The sequence below is a fragment of the Geospiza fortis genome, unplaced genomic scaffold, assembly GCF_000277835.1.
Source record: "Geospiza fortis unplaced genomic scaffold, GeoFor_1.0 scaffold98, whole genome shotgun sequence".
Taxonomy (NCBI): domain Eukaryota; kingdom Metazoa; phylum Chordata; class Aves; order Passeriformes; family Thraupidae; genus Geospiza; species Geospiza fortis.
The window spans coordinates 3,522,298-3,540,689 of NW_005054306.1; the positions used below are offsets into that span (position 1 = coordinate 3,522,298).

At 37.4% G+C, this 18,392-nt stretch overlaps 1 protein-coding gene across 1 annotated transcript in view; it reads left to right on the plus strand.

Annotated features, from left to right (window-relative positions):
* Positions 1-9,365: 9,365 nt before the first annotated feature.
* The window catches only part of FIG4 (FIG4 phosphoinositide 5-phosphatase), a 45,937-nt gene continuing 36,910 nt past the window's right edge, over positions 9,366-18,392 (plus strand). The window contains exons 1-6 of the mRNA XM_031066718.1: positions 9,366-9,440; positions 10,611-10,709; positions 10,911-11,034; positions 14,070-14,226; positions 15,115-15,165; positions 17,760-17,908. Coding sequence (XP_030922578.1) covers positions 9,366-9,440; positions 10,611-10,709; positions 10,911-11,034; positions 14,070-14,226; positions 15,115-15,165; positions 17,760-17,908 — 655 coding nt within the window. The remainder of the gene's footprint in view (positions 9,441-10,610; positions 10,710-10,910; positions 11,035-14,069; positions 14,227-15,114; positions 15,166-17,759; positions 17,909-18,392) is intronic.

Below are 18,392 nucleotides of genomic sequence, written 5' to 3' on the forward strand. Positions count from 1 at the left end.
CCGGAGCTGCTGCCTCGGCTGGGTTGCAGCTTGTCAAAAACTACTCCTTAACTTTCTCTTCGTGTGTTGGGGTCTGGTTCTTTTTGGTCACACGCTCAAAGCATCCCAAGAATTGAGAAGAATAAGGTTTTAAAGTTTCTGTTTTCGCTGTGTCTCCGCCTCGTGCCTGTAGCGGAGCAGTGGCCTCTGAGGGGCCGGGCAGCGCAGGGCCCTGCGGTGGGGGCGCTGCCGAGGGGGAAACGAAGGTTGGGCCCCTGCTTGTTGTGTCCTGTGGCTGCTGTCACACTGCCAGGGGAACAGGGCTCCCCCCAGTTAAAACTGGACAGCTGAAGGTGTCCGGAATTAATACTTGAGTTAAGAATGACTGAATTAGTTACCACCTTCACCGGTCTGCTTGCTGTTTATGACACACTTAAATCCTCACTGTCTGAATGACTGGTGAAACAGTTCCAAAGTTTTCAGTCTGACCTCTGGAAGTAAGCACATGAAGATTTTCAGAATTCCTTACGTCCTGTCTTAGAAACTATAGGCGTGTGTTGTTCACAGTACTTTTTTGTCACGGGCAAAGTGGATTGGATTGGTAATTGCTGCTTTAGCCATGTGATGAGCACAGTTGGAGTCAGAAGCCAATTCTTGGTGTAAATACCACGTGTGTTTGCCGTTCCTTAGTTCCCAATCAAATTTCTTTGTGTTTCATAGTATGTTGGTTTCTTCACTTAAGGTAGTTTTTAAAAGGTTTATGTACCATGGCTCTAAATGCAAGTTAGGTCTAGTTTCAAGTGCAGATGTTACCTGTACTGATAACAGAAAGATAATTTATACACTGAAGCCCCTTGGAAACTTCCCAAAATGTCACAGATGCAAGAATGATCTCAGTATAAATAGAGATCTGACTTCCAGCTTTGCTTCAGTCAGAAGAGATTTGTGCTTTTGTTGTAATTCCCCACTGAACAGCCTATGAAACAGAGACAGATTAAAACTATGCTGAGTTATTTTTACACATAGATTTTAAAAATAAAGCTTACACTCCAGAAAGTCATTCCAAAGTGTTACTTTTTACCTATGCCTAAATGAATTTTGAAACCTACCTTATATATCTTTCTCATTGTTGCTGGTAAAGGCTATTTTTTGTTCTATTTTCAGCTAAATTATTGTTATGTGTGAGTGGGGCACTGGGCAAATGTGATTTCTGAATCGGGTCCTGTATTACTCACTTCAGTTGTTCTTGGCTCACAACTCATGCTACATCTCAGTTAGCTGAGATTGGGCTTCCAGTGACTGGCATGTGTGGATACCTGGCCTGCTTCTCTCTCTTGCTGAGAGACAACGTGCTGTGAGCAGGGCAAATATTGTGCTTTGGAGTTCTGTCAGCTGTCTGCCACTCTCTGGGCCTCTCCAGCTGATGCTGTTATTTCAGGAGCCACAGTCTTTTACATGTGGCCAGGGGTAGCTCTGCCTGAATGGATGGGTTTGTTGTCCATGCTGTGCTTTGTTCAGAATTCAGTGAGGGGCAGATCCAGCAGTCCTGATCGCTCTAGGAGGCAAGATGGTTTTCATCAGCTGTGAAAGGCAATGGTTTGGGGATGAGCATGTGCTGTTTGAAATATCTCAGCTGAGCAAGGGCATTTCAAGCTGTTACTTCAGTAACTTCTTATGAGTGATGAAAATGGAACTTTTTCCCTGTGTAAGGTTTTGTTCTTACTTTTAAAAAGTACTAATTGAAGCACTTTGTGTTTTGATATTCAAATTCTAGTGATTTTTTTTCCAAAGAAAAAATGCAGTATGAGTCATTTTGGTGTGATTATTTGAAAAGACTTGCTGCACTTAATAAATGCCTGGACTGAGGGATGTTAGAAGGGACTTCCAGAGACCACCAAGTCAAGCCCCCTGCTCAAAGCCACTTCAGCAAGCATATTGCTCAGGGTTATGGGCAGCTGAGTTTTGAATACCTTCAAATATATTGATTTTACAGCCTCTGCAGACCTTTTGCAAGAGTTTGTCTCTCTTACCTAGACTTTCCTGTTACATGGTTTTAGACAGCAGCAAGATACTGCCAAAGCTTTCAGAAGGCTGAACAAACATAAGCCCAGTTCTCTCAGCACACCATGTGCTCTGTCATGTGGATCATCTGGAGAGCTCTCTGCTGGAATCACTCTGCTATATCAATGTCTGTCTTGTACTGGGGAGCCCAAAATTGGGCTTGTGGTTTGATCAGTCACTGTTACAGCTCATTCAGTGTCATGTTGTGCTGCTGACAAACTTCTCCCCAAGGTATCCTTCATGCCATCTCCTTTGCATAAGATCTCACAATCATGGAGTTGCCAGCTGTGACAGTCACTTGTACAGCATAAGCATCATCCAAAAATAAGAATGAACAGCTTTCTCCTGTTTCAGGTGCTGTTCTGGTTTCCCTAAGGCCATAGACTTGCTAGATCCAGCATGTGGGATTTGGAGTTGTGTCAGATACAGGCTAACATGAGACTATATCCTAAGATTTCTGGTGCAAAGAAGGAATTATTTAAGTTGTCAGCAGTGGGAGAAGCAATGATTTTTACTCTGGTCATTGAGCTTATTCCTGCAAAATCCCTCTGTGTTAAAGCAGGAAGAGATAAAATGGATAAGGAAGTGGAAAAAGTGGAAATGGTTTACAGAGGGTTTCTTTATTTGGGTTTCTTTTTAGATAAAAATACAATAGTATTATTGAAGTCAAAGGGGATAGGCTCTGGTAGTGTTATTGGAGTCAAATGAGAGACTGCAGGAGGTGAGAACTGAATTCATGGCGTCAATTGAATTAACAGAGAGCAAAGTTCTATATTTTCTATTAATGTTTATATTTAGGGTAGTTGCTGAAACCTACCTTTCCAGCTGATGCTTTGGGTCAATAAATGCCATGGAGATGTTAACTGTAGCTCCTGCTTGTCCTAAGAAGTTGAAAGCTTGTTTCAAAGTAGTCAGAAAGATGAACTGAAGGTTTTATTCCAATCAATGCCAATTATCTTTCCTTTTATACATATATTGATCACTGAAATGCACACCAGAGGGCACTAAAGATATTTGAGCTCTATGACTAATAAAAAACAAAAGATATTTTCCTCTCCTCTTGAGGAGAAAATGGAACTTTTGTGTTTTCCCCAGATGAAGCCCACCTGAAAGCTGTAGGTTAGTTCAATGAAATTATCGTTCCCCTGAGGCAATGTGACATTGAACAAGACAATTTGTGTTCTCTCTATAAAGTCATATCACTCGCCTATCTTTCAGGGTATTATGTGGCTTAATTAATAATATTTGATTCTAGTCAGGTTCTTTTACAGTCTTCATCTCCACAATATCCAAATGACTCGCACAAGCTTATTAAGTAAAGTGACTGGCATAATTACCTGTAGATATTTCTGCCCTTTATTCACCAGAGAAAACTATGGGCATTTGTTTTATTTTAAGTGTTGTTTATTCTAATATTAACAGTGTGAAGATTTTTGTATTAAAAACTCCAAAGGTTGCATATTTAATGTTGAAGTTAATCTGTGGTTAATTTGGAGAAACTTCACTATAGAATATGATTTCACAGAAAAAGCTATAGAATTTTTACTGAATTATGAAGTGCACTGCTTTATATAGATGGGTATCTGACACATACAAAAATGTTGAAAGTAGTGAACAGCCTCCTGGGCAACCATTAGCTATCGTAATTTTCTGTCTGGAAGTGGCTTTGAAGTGTGTTCTTTCTGGAACAGTTTCATTAGCAGAAGACAGCTCCTTTCCTTTCAGCTGACTCTCCTATTCCCTGTGTACTGGCATTCCAGGAGTGATGGTGATGTGGCAGAGCAGAGCATGGAATTGGGACGAGAGGAGGAATTTTGTACAGCTCAAGAAGACACTTTCTGTCTTAACTGTCTTGCCATACTGCTGGATTTATGGCTATAAAATAGAGAAAGTTGATCTACTGGTGTATGTGGGCTCTGAGAGCATTTATGAACAGAGCAGATAGCTGGTGGCATAGCAGTGATGAGAACACCACAAGCTTTGAAGGTTATGTGCTATTCAGGCAGAGCAAAACTAAAGTTCAAAAGTGGATGCATCCCACTTGATGTGAAAGAGGTACCTATAAATGTCTGCCTAAGTTCTGGCAACATGGGTTTTATTTCTTTTGTCCTGTGTTGTCCTGGATGTCATTATATGATCACTACAGCAACAGGAGAGAGATACATATATGGATTTGGTTTTGGTAGGAATCCACCTATCTGGATAGGAGGCTTGTGAATAAATGATCACAAATTGGTGTATTTAAAGGTTATGATTTTATGGAAAAAAAAGTATTAATTTTAATGTAACAAAGGATGAATAAAAATAGGCACTTTCTACTACAGATTTTATTACTAAAACTGAGTTTGTTATGGCCCTAAAAACTAAATAAATATTATCCTCTGTTTAAAGTAGAAATTTACTTTGAGTATGAATGTACTGAGCAAGAGGTGAAGAGAAAGTGAGTAACAAGAATAAGGTTATGAAAAAGGGATCAATCAGTGTTTAGGTAAAAATAAACATACTAACCAGTGAAATGACTCTGAATATTTTCAAGTTGCTCAAATCAAGGGTAGTGCTGTGACTGGAATATGACAAATGGAATATTTAATCCATTCTGAAGTCCTGCATATAGGAAAGTAATTGCAAATTCAGGCAAATGACATGAAACACAGTCTAGACTTAGGAAGATACTGTCAGATTAACCTGGTTGTATTGCACATTTTAATCTAAAAATTAGATAGCCTTATGTATTTAAATCAAATCCTCTATTGAGATGCAATGCCACAAGGAAAATCTCTATTATGGGAGGAAGAAGCTTAGAAGAGAAATTAGTAGATAAATTAGTGTGGAATGAATGAGGAATCATCTGATAGGGATGATTTTTTTCAAGTAATGTTTTTAGGACTGATGTACTTAAGCATTTTCATTAATGTTATTAGCTCAAAACAGGGACCTGATCTGATTAGTCTTTTAAGGTATTGTAAACAATTAGGATAATCAGAGCACAATAAAGCAAGAAATTATGATTATGATCCTCAGGAGTAGATAAAAGGAATCATTTTAAGTATAATGGTGTACTATAAAAGTTCATGCACCTTACAATAGATTACACACCAATGAAAGTTTACTGAGAGTTTATCAATCCAGAAGCAGTAGAGGAGAAGGAGGATCTGGGTGTTTTATCTGAAGGAGCGAGAGGGTTGAGCTGCTAATAAATTACAGCTCTGAAAAAGAGAGATGTGGTTATTTGTGATATGGTCATTAATGAAAAATACTAATGTATCTCTAGAATAAAATCTTGTATGGTATGTTGTGTAGATCTACAGTCCATATTCATTGAAGAAACAAGAATTCACCCACGAATAGGTCCATTGAAGGTCTGGTGAGGTAACATACATGGGAGCAATGTCTTGAGAGGAGTAAAGGGACAGCAAGACTTCCTTAGTCTGTTGAAGTGACTGCTGAATAGGCATCCAGTTACTTATTTTTCTGAAAGCATTCCAGCAGAAGAGATGCTAAAGAGCAAATAGGTATTCCTCTAAAGAAAAATGTATAGATAGATAATTAATAGATTTAGCTGAGAATTAGAAGGGAGAATCTGGAGGAATCCTCAATGGAGTAGCAAGAGAAAAGTCCTGTTTGGGGCCAAAAAGCTTTGGTTGCCTTGGGACAAAAGGGATTCACAGAATTCTGTGGCTTGTACAATGCAGAATGAATACTTATTCCAACATGCCCAGGCAGTGGTGCTTGGCAGCATACGTTCTTAAAATTTCTCCTGTTGAAGGATCTTCTTTTGAAGAGTTTCAACAGATTATGGGAAGCAGACAGCTTTGCTTTTCCAGGTACCACTCTTTATGCCTTATCATGTTTTCCTTTCTTTGTGTCATTCTGCCAGTTTCTATGAGAGATGAAAGACAGACACTTCCAGAATTATTCTAGGTCCTGTACAAAGAAAGAGCAGAGTGGAGTTTTTACATTGAGGGGTAATTATACTATGATTCTATTTTAACTGTCAGTAAACTACATACCTTCTCCCCAGGTCAAGTCAGTTTTGCCAGTAATGGTAAATGTTAGGCACTCTTTCTGTCCTGACCCATCACCTTTTCCATCTTATTTTCTGTGCCTGTCCTGTTGAGGAAGGGGAGTGAGAGAGCAGCTGGATAGGGATCCGGAAGATGGCCATGGTGAACCCGCTTCTCTCTGGGCTTTGTGGTTTTAGACACATCCATGGTCTCAACAGGTATTGTTTGCAAGCTTTTTGTCTAAAATCTTAAGTGTTTTCTTAATGCTATTTGAATATTTGAAAATTGGCTGTATTAGTGCACTGCCTATTTTTCAACTTGTGTATTTTTGCCCTTTTTTCCCTGTGGATTAAGCTCAATCCTCAGCTTTTTAACTGAGGATTGAAAAAGTTTTTTGCTGTGCTAGCATTTCTTAATCATAATTAGTCTATACAAAGAAGTAAATCATAGTTATAGGCTCAGAGTTCTAAGAAGTAATCTTAAAGAAAAAAAGTAAGCAGAATGTTTGATTTCAGAACTATTATCCTACCATTAAAAAACAACAAATTTCAGTAAGTTTTTTTTTTTTTTTTACTCCTTTTAGAAGAAGCTGTTTTGCTTGCTTTGGCTGAATCAAAACATTGATAAAAGATGGTGTAAAGCCTTTCAATTAGATTGCTTTGGTTAAAACTCAGTCCCGGGTGGAAATGACTAATGCTGTTCTATCTTGTGGTTGCTTAGTGATAATTGTGCAATAAATTAAGCTTCAGTCCAGCTCTTGTAGCTGCCTGGTGTGTTGCCATAGTTGGTAAAGTGTGCTTGTTAACAAATTTCAGCAAAGGCCAGGGGCACAGTAAACCTGGAAGCAGCATGGGTCACCTCAGGTATGGTTGGAGGGATCTGGCTAGAGCAGGGTGAGGGAGCCAGCAGTTTCTGCTGCAGTTCTGTTCTCTGGAAAAAGTACTTTGTTGGTCAAGGTTGCCTGTTTATCTAAATGCACTGGGGCTGTGCTGTGGAGTGGAATTGTTTGAGACACTTGGGAAATGCTTTAAATTATTCAGTTCAACTTAGTTATAAACAGAATGAAGTAATAAGGATAAATACTCCAGAAAGGTTTCTGTAGCTTTTGCTCTTTTTTTATTGTAACAATTTCTGTTAGTCAAAAGAGTTGTAAACACTACAGAACATTTTAGCTTTGATTAACTTTACAATTATAGCCATAGAAATTTATTTGCTGTTACATGCTCAGTGTTGTGTTGATTTGGTATTTTTCTTTATGATTTCCTAGTATTCATGTGATGGGAAATATAATTGCAGCGCATGTCACTGGTACGGTGTTACAGTGTGAAGCAGTGTCCTGTCTTAGCTTTCCCACTTCCTCCCAGGTGTAGTAATACCTTCCTCCTTCCCCTCTCCCTGCCTCCTGCTGAGAGCTGTCCATCAATCTCAGAAGGTCAGCAAGGCCGTCGTCTGATAGGTGAAGTTCAAAAGATGCCCCTCAGCCCTGGTGACAATTGGGTCATCCAAGTGTCATTTGTCTCCTGAGCCCCCTCCTACGTGGTTGGTAGCTCACCTACCCCTTCCCCTCCCCCTTGCCCTGAGCTTAAAAAGACACAGGACCATGCTCTCTTCATTCGGTTGGAGTTGTCGCTACATTCAGAGGCCTGCCTGCCCAGGAATAAACTCTGGATTATGACCCCCTAGCCGGATCTGTCTCCCTTTTCCTCTTTGCCTCGCCTAAAGCTTCTTCATCAGAGGTCGAGCCTGAGTTCTGTTGCCTGGCCTTTTTCCAAGAGCCTAGCTGCAGCATACAGCTAACCAAAGGTGACTCTGGGGTGAAACACCACGGCTGCCGCCTTTGGTCAAGCAGCGAGGGCCAGACAAGCCCAGGCACGTTTCACTATTCCAATAGTACGGTTTTATTTGTGCTCTGTGTCATTCAGTAAGACAGACTTATTTATTCATTAGATGCATAAATTAGGCCAGCAGAAACAGCTAATGCTGAAGTGTCTTTGTTGGGTATTTTTTGCATCATTAGTTTTCATACAATCCTTGTTTTTCTTTCAGATCTTGAGGGTTGAATATGAGTGGGCATATCAGGCTGTTTTTCAAGTAATTCTGAGGTTGTTAGCCAGTTCTGAAAACTTCCCAAGCAGAGGTCTAATTTTGGGTTCCTAGTTTTGAACTCTAACCCATATTGAAAAGTTTTTGCAGATGTTTCCTTTATTACTTCCACAAGAATATCCTCTGACATGCAGTGGGTAACATGCCCATTTGCTAAAGATAAATTTCTCATTGCCTGCCTTACTTTAGGTCCATTGATGCTCAGGTTTGATGCTGCTCTCAAGTGGCCTTCCTTAATACATTACACAGTCTGGCTCTCCAGCTTAAACTCCTTAAATTAGTCTTTAAACGACTTCAGAGAGCCTGTTAAGTACCATTCATTATGGTGGTTGCTTCCATGGTCTGCAGGTACAATTACTCCTCATCTAATCTGTTCTAAGCAGCAGCAGCAGCAGCACCTAACGCTGGCCCTGTAGCTGTGCAGAGCCCTCTATTGCAGCTGCCAAGGTGATGTAAGTGATGCATTCCTCATAGCACTTCTTTGTTTTATTAGTTAATTAAAATTATACTGGAGAGGTATCCAGCTGAACTTTCTTAGAAATAGCAGTTGCAACTCTGTATCCATCTCTCTCTCACTCTCTCTCTCCCCCTCCCCGTGTGTCATGTGTGTTCCACTTTTAAATGTGCTCTATGGTCCAAACTGCCATTAGGAAAGCATCTTAGAGTTTTGCTCTTCTATTAATATTCAGTATTATTTGTTGGTAATCATAGGTGTCACTTTGGGAAGAAATTGCACTCATTTAGTGAGCTGGACAAAGTGGGCCATCACTGTGCTGTACTGCAGTATTATGGAATACTTAAAATTGTTTACCTTTAATTAACTAACAGTTTTCTACAAATAAAGAAGCTGCACTCCTGAAATGCATACTAACTTATCATCTGAGTATTACAAATGATTATATTCCCCTCTGCCCTTTCACTTTTGCTGCAAAAGTAAAAGATGGTATAATGGCATGGTCAAAGCAAGTGTGTGTCTTGGTGGTTTGGTGTTTCTTGCTGATGATGTGTGATAGCAGCAGAAGAGCTGTACCATTTGGTGCCATGCACTGTCCTTGTCATTTCCCTGCTGGGAAGCAAGAGCTTGGCATTAAGGGATCCCCTCAGAGGCTGGGGAACCTGGGCTGTGCACTGCAGGATATCAGTGCTGGAAAAAACCTGTAGGAAACGCTTTCCTGTGCCAAAGTGCTGCCTCAAAGGCTTCAATGAGGGAGTGTTGTGATGGTAGATGAATTTGGACGGCCTTCTTACTGTCATTTGGGAGTAAACAGCAAAACTTACCACTCAGTTACCACAGTAATGGCAGTGTAAAAGGTGGAGCCAGAAGTTGGTGGTGTTTCCTTTTATGGCTTTTAAACTTAAGTAATTTTTTTCCTGTTTAGAGCTTACTGAATATCTATATGCTTTTGTGAATTCAAGGAGACTGAAGAGGTCTTTAAGTTCTTTTTTCAACTTAAATATTTTGAGAGTAAAGATGTTTCTTAATGTCTAATTGGTATAAATTATGAAATTGTGAGATCTATATGAATATGATTATTGATTTCTTTTCCCACATCTTAAATCCATGTGACTCTTAAAGGCTGACTGCATAAATGCACATGAATTTGCCATGCTTTCCTACTAGGTTGGGCATTATTAATGAGTTCCACCTTGCTGTGATAGCACCACACTGATTAAATGAATTAGAAAAAATGAGAGCTACTTTTAGCAAGTCAGTCCTGCAACCTGTGCTTATTGTTAATTCTTCTAAATGTAGAAATTAATTTATAGTTTAATCTCCTTACATAAAAGATGGACATACTATATGTTTATCTATGTTTATTCTTTCATATTTTAAATGTGAATTGAAGCTGATTTTTTTTAAACAGTAGAATTATCAACCAGAAAATTTTATTTTTGTGGAATAACATTGTGGAGAAGAATATAATAGCAAATATAAATAAAAATAGAAGAAAACTTGCATTACTGAAGTACTTACAATTTTGCAGTGTTTAGTATGGATCAGGAAAGACTAGGTGACAGAAATAGCAAAGGAGTACAATATAGCAACAGAAGTTTTAGATAATGAAAATTGAAAAACTCTTGTATAAGCTTCTGTTAAATTTTACAGAGCAAGTGAAAACACAGTAATGGCTGGGGTAGGGTTGTACCAGGTGTAAGGTACAGTTTATCTTCTCTAAACAGGGTTTAACCTTTGGTTTTAATTTTTTTTTCCTGCTTGTAAAAAGGAGAGAAAGAGGTCTTTTAAGTTGTAGAGGAGGGTTGTATACAAATATGCCTCCTAAGACATGAGTCTAAAACAGTTATTAACAGTCCATATGGAATATTGCATATTTAATGTTAGTAGTAGTGGATCTAGTCTATGTAAAATGTAAATAGCATTGCTGATGTCTTAAGATACACTGGGTTTTGCTACTTTATATTGTATAATATTCTGACTTGTTTTCTTGGTTTTCTTTTTTGTAGAGGTATTTTCTGGTTGGAAGTAATCCTGCAGAAACCAAATACCGCGTTTTGAAAATAGATCGCACTGAACCAAAGGATTTGGTTGTAATTGATGATAAGGTAAGTGCCTCTGTATTTTGTTGCTGGGTTGTTTCAAATAATACTGGTTACTTGTTGGAAGCACTGAAATGGGAAACGAAGAATGTAGAGTAGGCCTTTGGTTTATTGTATATTTCACTGATTAAGCAAATTTTTTATTCTCTGACATGAAATAATATTTAACTACCAAAACAGTAACTTCTGTGTCTTTTTCTTTTAAAGCATGTTTATACACAACAAGAGGTGAGGGAACTTCTGGGTCGTTTAGACCTGGGGAACAGAACCAAGATGGGGCAGAAGGGCTCTTCTGGGTTATCTCGAGCTGTCTCTGCTTTTGGTATAGTAGGTAAGTGTTTTGATTGATTTTATACAATCTTTTGTTTTCCTGGGAGGTGAGGCTTATTGTGTGACGTTGTATATCTTTCTGTCTCTCCTGATTTTATTTATTTATGAAACTAAAGGGGATTTAGAAATTTGTCGTGCTCAAAGATAAGTAAGTTTCTGTCTATGTTTTGAAAACAGGTCGTCAGTACAGGAGAGAAAGTTGTGCTGTAATCAGTCTTTTCTTTGTCACTATGGGACAGATCTAGGAAATAGCCAAACTATAGAAACTTGGTTGAAGATCTTAGCAAACTCAGCTGATCCTAGAATACAAATCCTGTGGAACATGGCTCCTGAATTCCAGAGCTCACAGAATGCTTTTTAAAAAGAAAATGAAAATCAACATTCTTTATTAGGCTATATTTCTCTACCACACACTATTCAGAACGATAACTTTTCAGTTTGGTTTACTTTTTGCAGTGACATATTTAAAGATTTCTTTTTCATGTTTGAACAAGCACAACTGACTGGTATGTCAGCTGAATTTTAAAATGCTGCTCAGCTGTCCATAGTCCTCAAGCATTGCTTCAAGGATTTAATAACTTCTAACTACTTCTGAAAGTCACTACTTTCCTGCCTAATGTCTGATACTGTGGTCAGTACATTGATGGCTGATGTCTCTAAAATAAATGTTAATATGTGCTGTGACAGCCCTCAAGAATACTTTGTGGTTATTTAGAGTCAATATATACCTGGACATCTAAAGCCAAAGCTGCAGAGAAAGTGGAGAATGCAATTATTTTAAAAGATGCTTCCAAATTTTGCAGTCAAAACATAATAATATACTTTCTAATCCAAAGTGGATTAGATAATAAATAATAAAATACTATTCTAATCCAAAGTGGCAAATTAAGCAAACTTTATTCTTCATTCCTTTTGCCTTTGAAGCATTTTGGAACTCATCAGTGCATCCAGCTTTTCAGAAACTCCTCAGATGGTGTTTATGTTTCTTACTGATTTAAGAGTATTCATAATATGGATAAACCTAAAGGAGCTTCTAACTACCTTGCAGCACTGGGTTTGGGGTTTTTTGCACAAGCCATCAGTGCTTACTGTCTAAATATTTGATGAATATTTGGTTGAAAAGTGGTTACAATCAGTTAAAATTTTGCATCCCAATTGTATGCCTGTTTATATGTACTGCTCATAACAGGAGTGTTTCTGTTCTGTAGCTGCACAAATGTATTGGTTAACAGATATGGTATATGTATTTCTAGATGACTCTTTAGAAGTAACAGACTCTCTTAACAGATGATATACTTCCAAATTACGTGATTCAGACTATATCCGTATAAACATGTAATTCTGAAGGAATGCAACTGGTTGTTTATTTCTGCCTCCTTGCTCAGGTCAGAAGAACAGGGCTATTTTTCCTAAAATTGTAGAGACCAGCTTTGTTCTGTCCTCTAGTTATTTCATTAACCAGATGCAGTACATTCAGTGCACTCAGAATGGGGCTGCTGATAGACTGAGTTCTGGTTTACTGTGTAGTGTTTAAAAGTGGAAATTGCTTTTAAAGGGAGGGAACCAGGCCAGGGAGAAAGGCTCAGTTCCTTGTCAGACTTTTCTGTAATGTCTGGTGAAATTCAAAGGACAGAGACTGTTCACATAAGTGATTTTAATACATGGAGGATACAGGAGGAACTGTGACTACTATTTAACAACTGAAATTCAATAGTCTGCTTCAAATGGAAGGTTTGTTTCTTACTGTCAGCAGGGCCTCCTGTCTTTGTGCAGGTGAGAGCATTTTTCCAAGGGGGGCTAATAAGGTGGAAGAAAAGATTGCAGTTCATTCGATCACGTTGCAGCATCCAGCAGTGACAGGGAGGAAAATGTGTGCTCTCCTCATCCTTCTTCTTTACTTTGTACTGCAAAGCTAAAAGAACTGAGTGTAAATACAAATAAAACTATGAATTGTGAGGGTCCATTTGTATCATGTCATCATCTTCATCATCATCATCATCACCTCCCGCCCCAATTTAATTTATTGGTTTATAGTACCAATAAATAGTAGTGAGTGAGTTTCAAGCTCTCAGCAACTTACCAGAGCAGCTACATCCAATATCTAATTAATGTAATTTACTACTAATTAAAGCATATTACTGCTGTATTATATTGTATTAGTACCACATTTGAGTTCAGGGGTTTTTATGTATTTCTATTTTTTATTTGAATTTCTACATTTGTGTTATATTTAAAGGTTTGTTACATTTTTTCCCAATCATATATAATAGAAGTATCCAAAGGAGGCACTCCATGAAGAAGCATGGCTATGCCCTGCAGGGGATGAGGGTGGATGCTTCAGAAGCCATCTTTTTATAGGCAATAAAGCTGGACACTACCTGTTCTACCTTCTTAGCCTTCTGTGTTTCAGCAGGGTGAAGTGTTGATATCTGAGAGAGGAAACAGGAAAAAAAGGAGTACCCTTGATACTCTGAATGGCTGATTTGGGGGAGATGCTGCTCTAGTCAAGGAATTCAGTTCCAGGAATTCAGTTAAGGAGAGAGAGCACAAAGATGTTTTACCCACAACTCCTTTTGCTGTTCTGTGTCCCTCCCCAGCAGAGAGTACATGAACCTGAAAAGAAAATTGGAGTCTGGGAGTCTTCCTTGCCCTGGAAAATTAACCTTTAGTATCTGAAGTAAATAGAGTGTGCCTCACTCTGAACAATAAGAGTCTTGTCAAAAGCAAATACAAGGATGTTAAGTAGACAGAAACATAGTCCAAATTTTGGATGTCCTAACTCTGCTACCTAGTATTAAAAATACCCACAGTGGGAGGGGAAATAAGAAAAAATGATGTATTTGATTGATTAATGGGAGTGAATTTTAAGTCTCTGTGTGTGTGTGTGTATATATATATATATATATGCATATAACATTCAGGAACAAATAAAAATTCTTTGAAGTCTTGAGACAATTCTGATACTGTTTTGCTAAATATGTTTTATCAAATGAACACAAATATGCAACTAAAAGCATTGTAATACTGTTTTAACAGGTTTTGTGAGGTTTTTGGAAGGATATTACATTGTGTTAATAACAAAAAGAAGAAAAATGGCAGATATTGGAGGTCATGCAATATATAAAATAGAAGATACAAATATGATCTACATTCCAAATGACTCTGTAAGAGTCAGTCATCCTGATGAGGCCAGGTAAATGATGCTGGTAATTAGCGGATACTTCTTGAATATTTTCTAAACAATGTTGAACTGCACCTGGGAACTTCAGTCATGGATTTTTTGTAATAGTATGTCATTCAAGCCATTTTATCTTGTTGGTTGGAAAATAGGCTACAAGTTCTGTGGTGTCTAACCCAGAGAGTACATCCAACTGTCATAGTTTTCTAGAGTTTATTGTCCACATCTCCATGTCACAGCTAAGTTTAGCAAATCTGCAGCGTGATGTGTCAAATATAAGCATCGTTCCTGCAAGGGCAATGTAATGCTAATATTGGTTTGTACAATTTGGGGCACTGTTCTTTATTTAGTAGCTTTTGCATGATGTTAATCTCACCTGAAGAGATCTTTTGTGCCCTTCAAGAGGTGCTGAATAGATTATTAAATGATTCTGTGCTGTCAGCATCTTGTGAATGTTGCAGTTGTAAAGGGTGGTGAAAAGATTCACTGGTAAGTTTAACAGCTTCTTTATTTGAGAGTAATGGAAAATTTTTATTTCTTTTGTAGTATTTATGAGAGTTTTCTTTTTTAAGAAACTTTTTAAAGAAACTTTTTAAAGAAAAATATTATGTGCATAAGTGGAAAGTAGAACCACAACTTTACAACTGTATAAAGAAACAGAGTATGTGGATGAGTAGATATTAGTTTTGTTTTCTTTAAAAACAGGGTATTTTATTTATTTCATCCGTATGCTGACGTTCTAGTTTAATTACCTGTCAAAACAATTACAGTAAGATAGGAAGGGAACATAGGGCAAAAATCTATATTTATGTGTAATTTCTTTTCTGTGATCGTCTGAATGACATCTTATAGTCTGTCTTGTTAAAATAATAATTTTTCCTCCAACTTGAATTATTTTGATAGGTATCTGAGAATCTTTCAAAATGTGGACCTTTCTAGCAACTTCTATTTTAGGTAGGTATTAATTACTATTCCTTTAAAAAAATGTACACTTATACTTGCTAGAAGATTATAGGTTTTTTTTTTGATACCCAAGACTTTTAGGTTGATATTCTGGAGAGGTAAGACACATGATCATGCTGCTTGTCCATTTTCATCTGTGTATTTTGAACTTGCTTTCTCCTTTAATCAGTTGGCTAGGCATTTAGTCTCCATTAGCTTAAGAAATATAGAACTATTAATGGCATGGAAAAAACTAGACACTGAAACTACTGTTTTCATTGACTGTTTACCCTTGCCAGATTATGCAGAAGTTCTTTCGTTGGAAAAGTATTATGTTTCAGGGGGGTTGCTTGTCTTGTTATTTATTTTTTATTGATCCCATTTTCCATAAATATAACTTTGCCTTGACTCAGGAGCAAAGGTAGAGAAATAGGTCCTCATTTAAGATACACCCTAGGCAGAGTATGTCTTTCATAAGGCTTTTTAGGCATTGCAGTTCTCTTGTTTATTGTTTCATGAATGCCATACCTAAGACAAGTTTCTGTGTCCCAAATACTATTAAGTGAGATTTTTGGGACAGCACAAAAATGGGAGAAATGTGGTGGTACACCTGGCAGTAGTGGAAGAAGACTTGAAGACTTTAAAAAAAAAAACAACAAAAAACCCCCAAAAACCCAAAAACATCCCTCTTGCAATCACAAAAAGGTGTGTCAGTCTAGAAGATGCTTCCTCTTGGAAAATGAAGGTTTTTCCAGCTGGATCTGTGAAGATAAAACCTACCCAAGTTTTATGTGTGTTTCATGCTTTGGCATGTGTAAAACTTTCATGCCAAAGCATGAAACACATGCTTTTTCAGTGTAAAACCTGAGTTTTTCTTCCGTGCATTGTCTCCCAGCCCTAATTCTGTACAACTTCCCCCCACTAACTCCTTTTCTTAGAGATGACAAATTTGTACTATTTCTGTAGTTTTACATAGATGGGAAAGGAGAATATTCCTATGTGACGCTAATAAACACATTTATCATAAAATGAATCAGAATGGTTTGGGCTGGAAGGGACCTTACAGATCATCCAGTTTCAACCCTACTGCACTCACAGTACAGAATTTCCTCCTAAATCGCTCCAGCTTTAGTTTAAAACCCTTCCCCCTTGTCTAATCACCATCTGCCCATGTAAAAAGTTGCTCTTCCTCCTTTTTTATAAGCCCTCTTAAAGTAATGGAAGGGCATTGGGAGGTCCTCCTAAAGAATTATTTTCTCCAAGCTGAAACTGTCGAATTAAGATAAACTACATATATAAAATCTTGTAGAGAAAAATGAGTAAGTGAATGACTTATACAAAACTGTCTTTTTGGTACAAATCCTGTGCGGCATAATGAAAACTTTCCTACTGGCAAATAATTTACTGTTTATGTTTTATTTTTCATTAAAAGAATTTTTTCATAAAATGTTTTTGTGCTCTGTGTTTAAACTGCATATTTAGCCTGATTTTCACTTTCAAAAGGAGAAACATGGGATGATACTAGTATTCTTTCTTATTGTTTAGAATCTTTTCAATCTATCAGCTTCATTTAAATTGTTCTTGGCTGAAAGCATAACACATTTTTCGGCATGATTTTTATATAAATCCTGAAGAAAATTAGAAATCAATTATAAGAAGTCATTTGGTCTAAAGGGAGAGTGGGGGAAACAGCCTGAACATGTCTCTTACTGGGATAATGTTTAAAGGTTTTGTTATATGCAAACAAAGCATGTTACAAATTTTTTTTCCCTAACAGATGGGTTTGGACATTATTATGGAAATATGTGGATGCATGGGTTACACTTAGGGATAAATCTAAATGACTTTAAATAATTTTTTAGGTCTTTAATGAATATCTAGAACTTACATGAGGACCAGTAATCGCTGATGCTGTCTTAGACTAAAATGGAAATACATGAGTATTTGTGATTTTAACGGTAGTGTACCTCTGGTTTCTCCTGTGGAAGAAGCCTAGTAGTTTAAAAATTTAGCCATTAGTATAGAGTGTTAGTAAAAGAGACATGAGGTGGAAAATTTGTAACTATTATGGAACTAATTAAAGAAACCCTTTTGATTATTCAGCAGCCAGTACCTTAACATGCATCTGTGCTGCAATCATAAATCTGGGGACAGATACGATTTTTGTGGACCAGTTTTTTGGCTGTTTTGAGTTCAGGTAGCAGTTAGACAGTAGCAGCAGTTAAATCTCAGAAAAATTAGGTTGTCAATGTATATAGATGTTTCTGATGGAATAGCTTTTTTAAAACTTCTGGAATGCTTCTTGGGACATGGTGAATTAAGTTTCTTGATATGCTTTGTTCAAAAGATATGTTTAGTTTTCAGTTAAAATAAGAATATAAACATTTTTCAGTTTTTGTAAACTGTAAACAGTTTCTGTGTTTGTAAAGCTTCTTTTGGAAATCATTTGTATAATTTGCCATTATAGAATCAGAATCTGTGTTTCTTGTTCAGAAGTCTTTTCTGTAAAATAGTACTGTGTTAAATGTAAGTACAGATGGAAAGGAAGGGCTTCCAGAAAATTCCTCTGCATCTACAATTATTAATAAATGTTAATTGTCTATCAGTTACAGCTATGATCTGTCTCACTCCCTTCAGTATAATCTTACTGTCCTGAGAATGCCACTTGAGATATTAAAAACTGAAACAAGCCAGACCCGACAAGAGAGTTTTGATATATTTGAAGATGAAGGACTTTCAGCACAGGGGGGAAGTGGTAAGAAAACACATCTAATTAAACTGATGTTTTTGGTCATGAGTGCATTTAAATTATGTTCCACTTAGGTTTACTTTTGAGAAGCGTTCATGTCTTCTATTGTTGGTCAGTATTGTCCTAACAATTGTGAGTTAATGAAGGATTTTGTGACGTGCCAAATACATTTCAATGTGAACAATGTGATTTCTAGAGGTGTGTAGTCATTGTTTTAAGTTACATTGCAACTGGGGAAGATGACTGAGCATGCTGACATTTTCCAGGAATTGATTACTCAACTGACTTCTGAGTCTCCCAACAGGAATGAGTTACAGGGAGAGTGGGAAGCAATAACTGATTAAGTACCAATACATTTTTTTGGTTTTATGTTGGAGAATACTGACAACAGAGGAACTGTATGAAGTTAGCATGTAAGAAAAATTACTCATTTCGGTTGGAAAGTTCAGCCTTCAGTTTGGATATAACGTATTGTCTTGGTTTGGAAAGA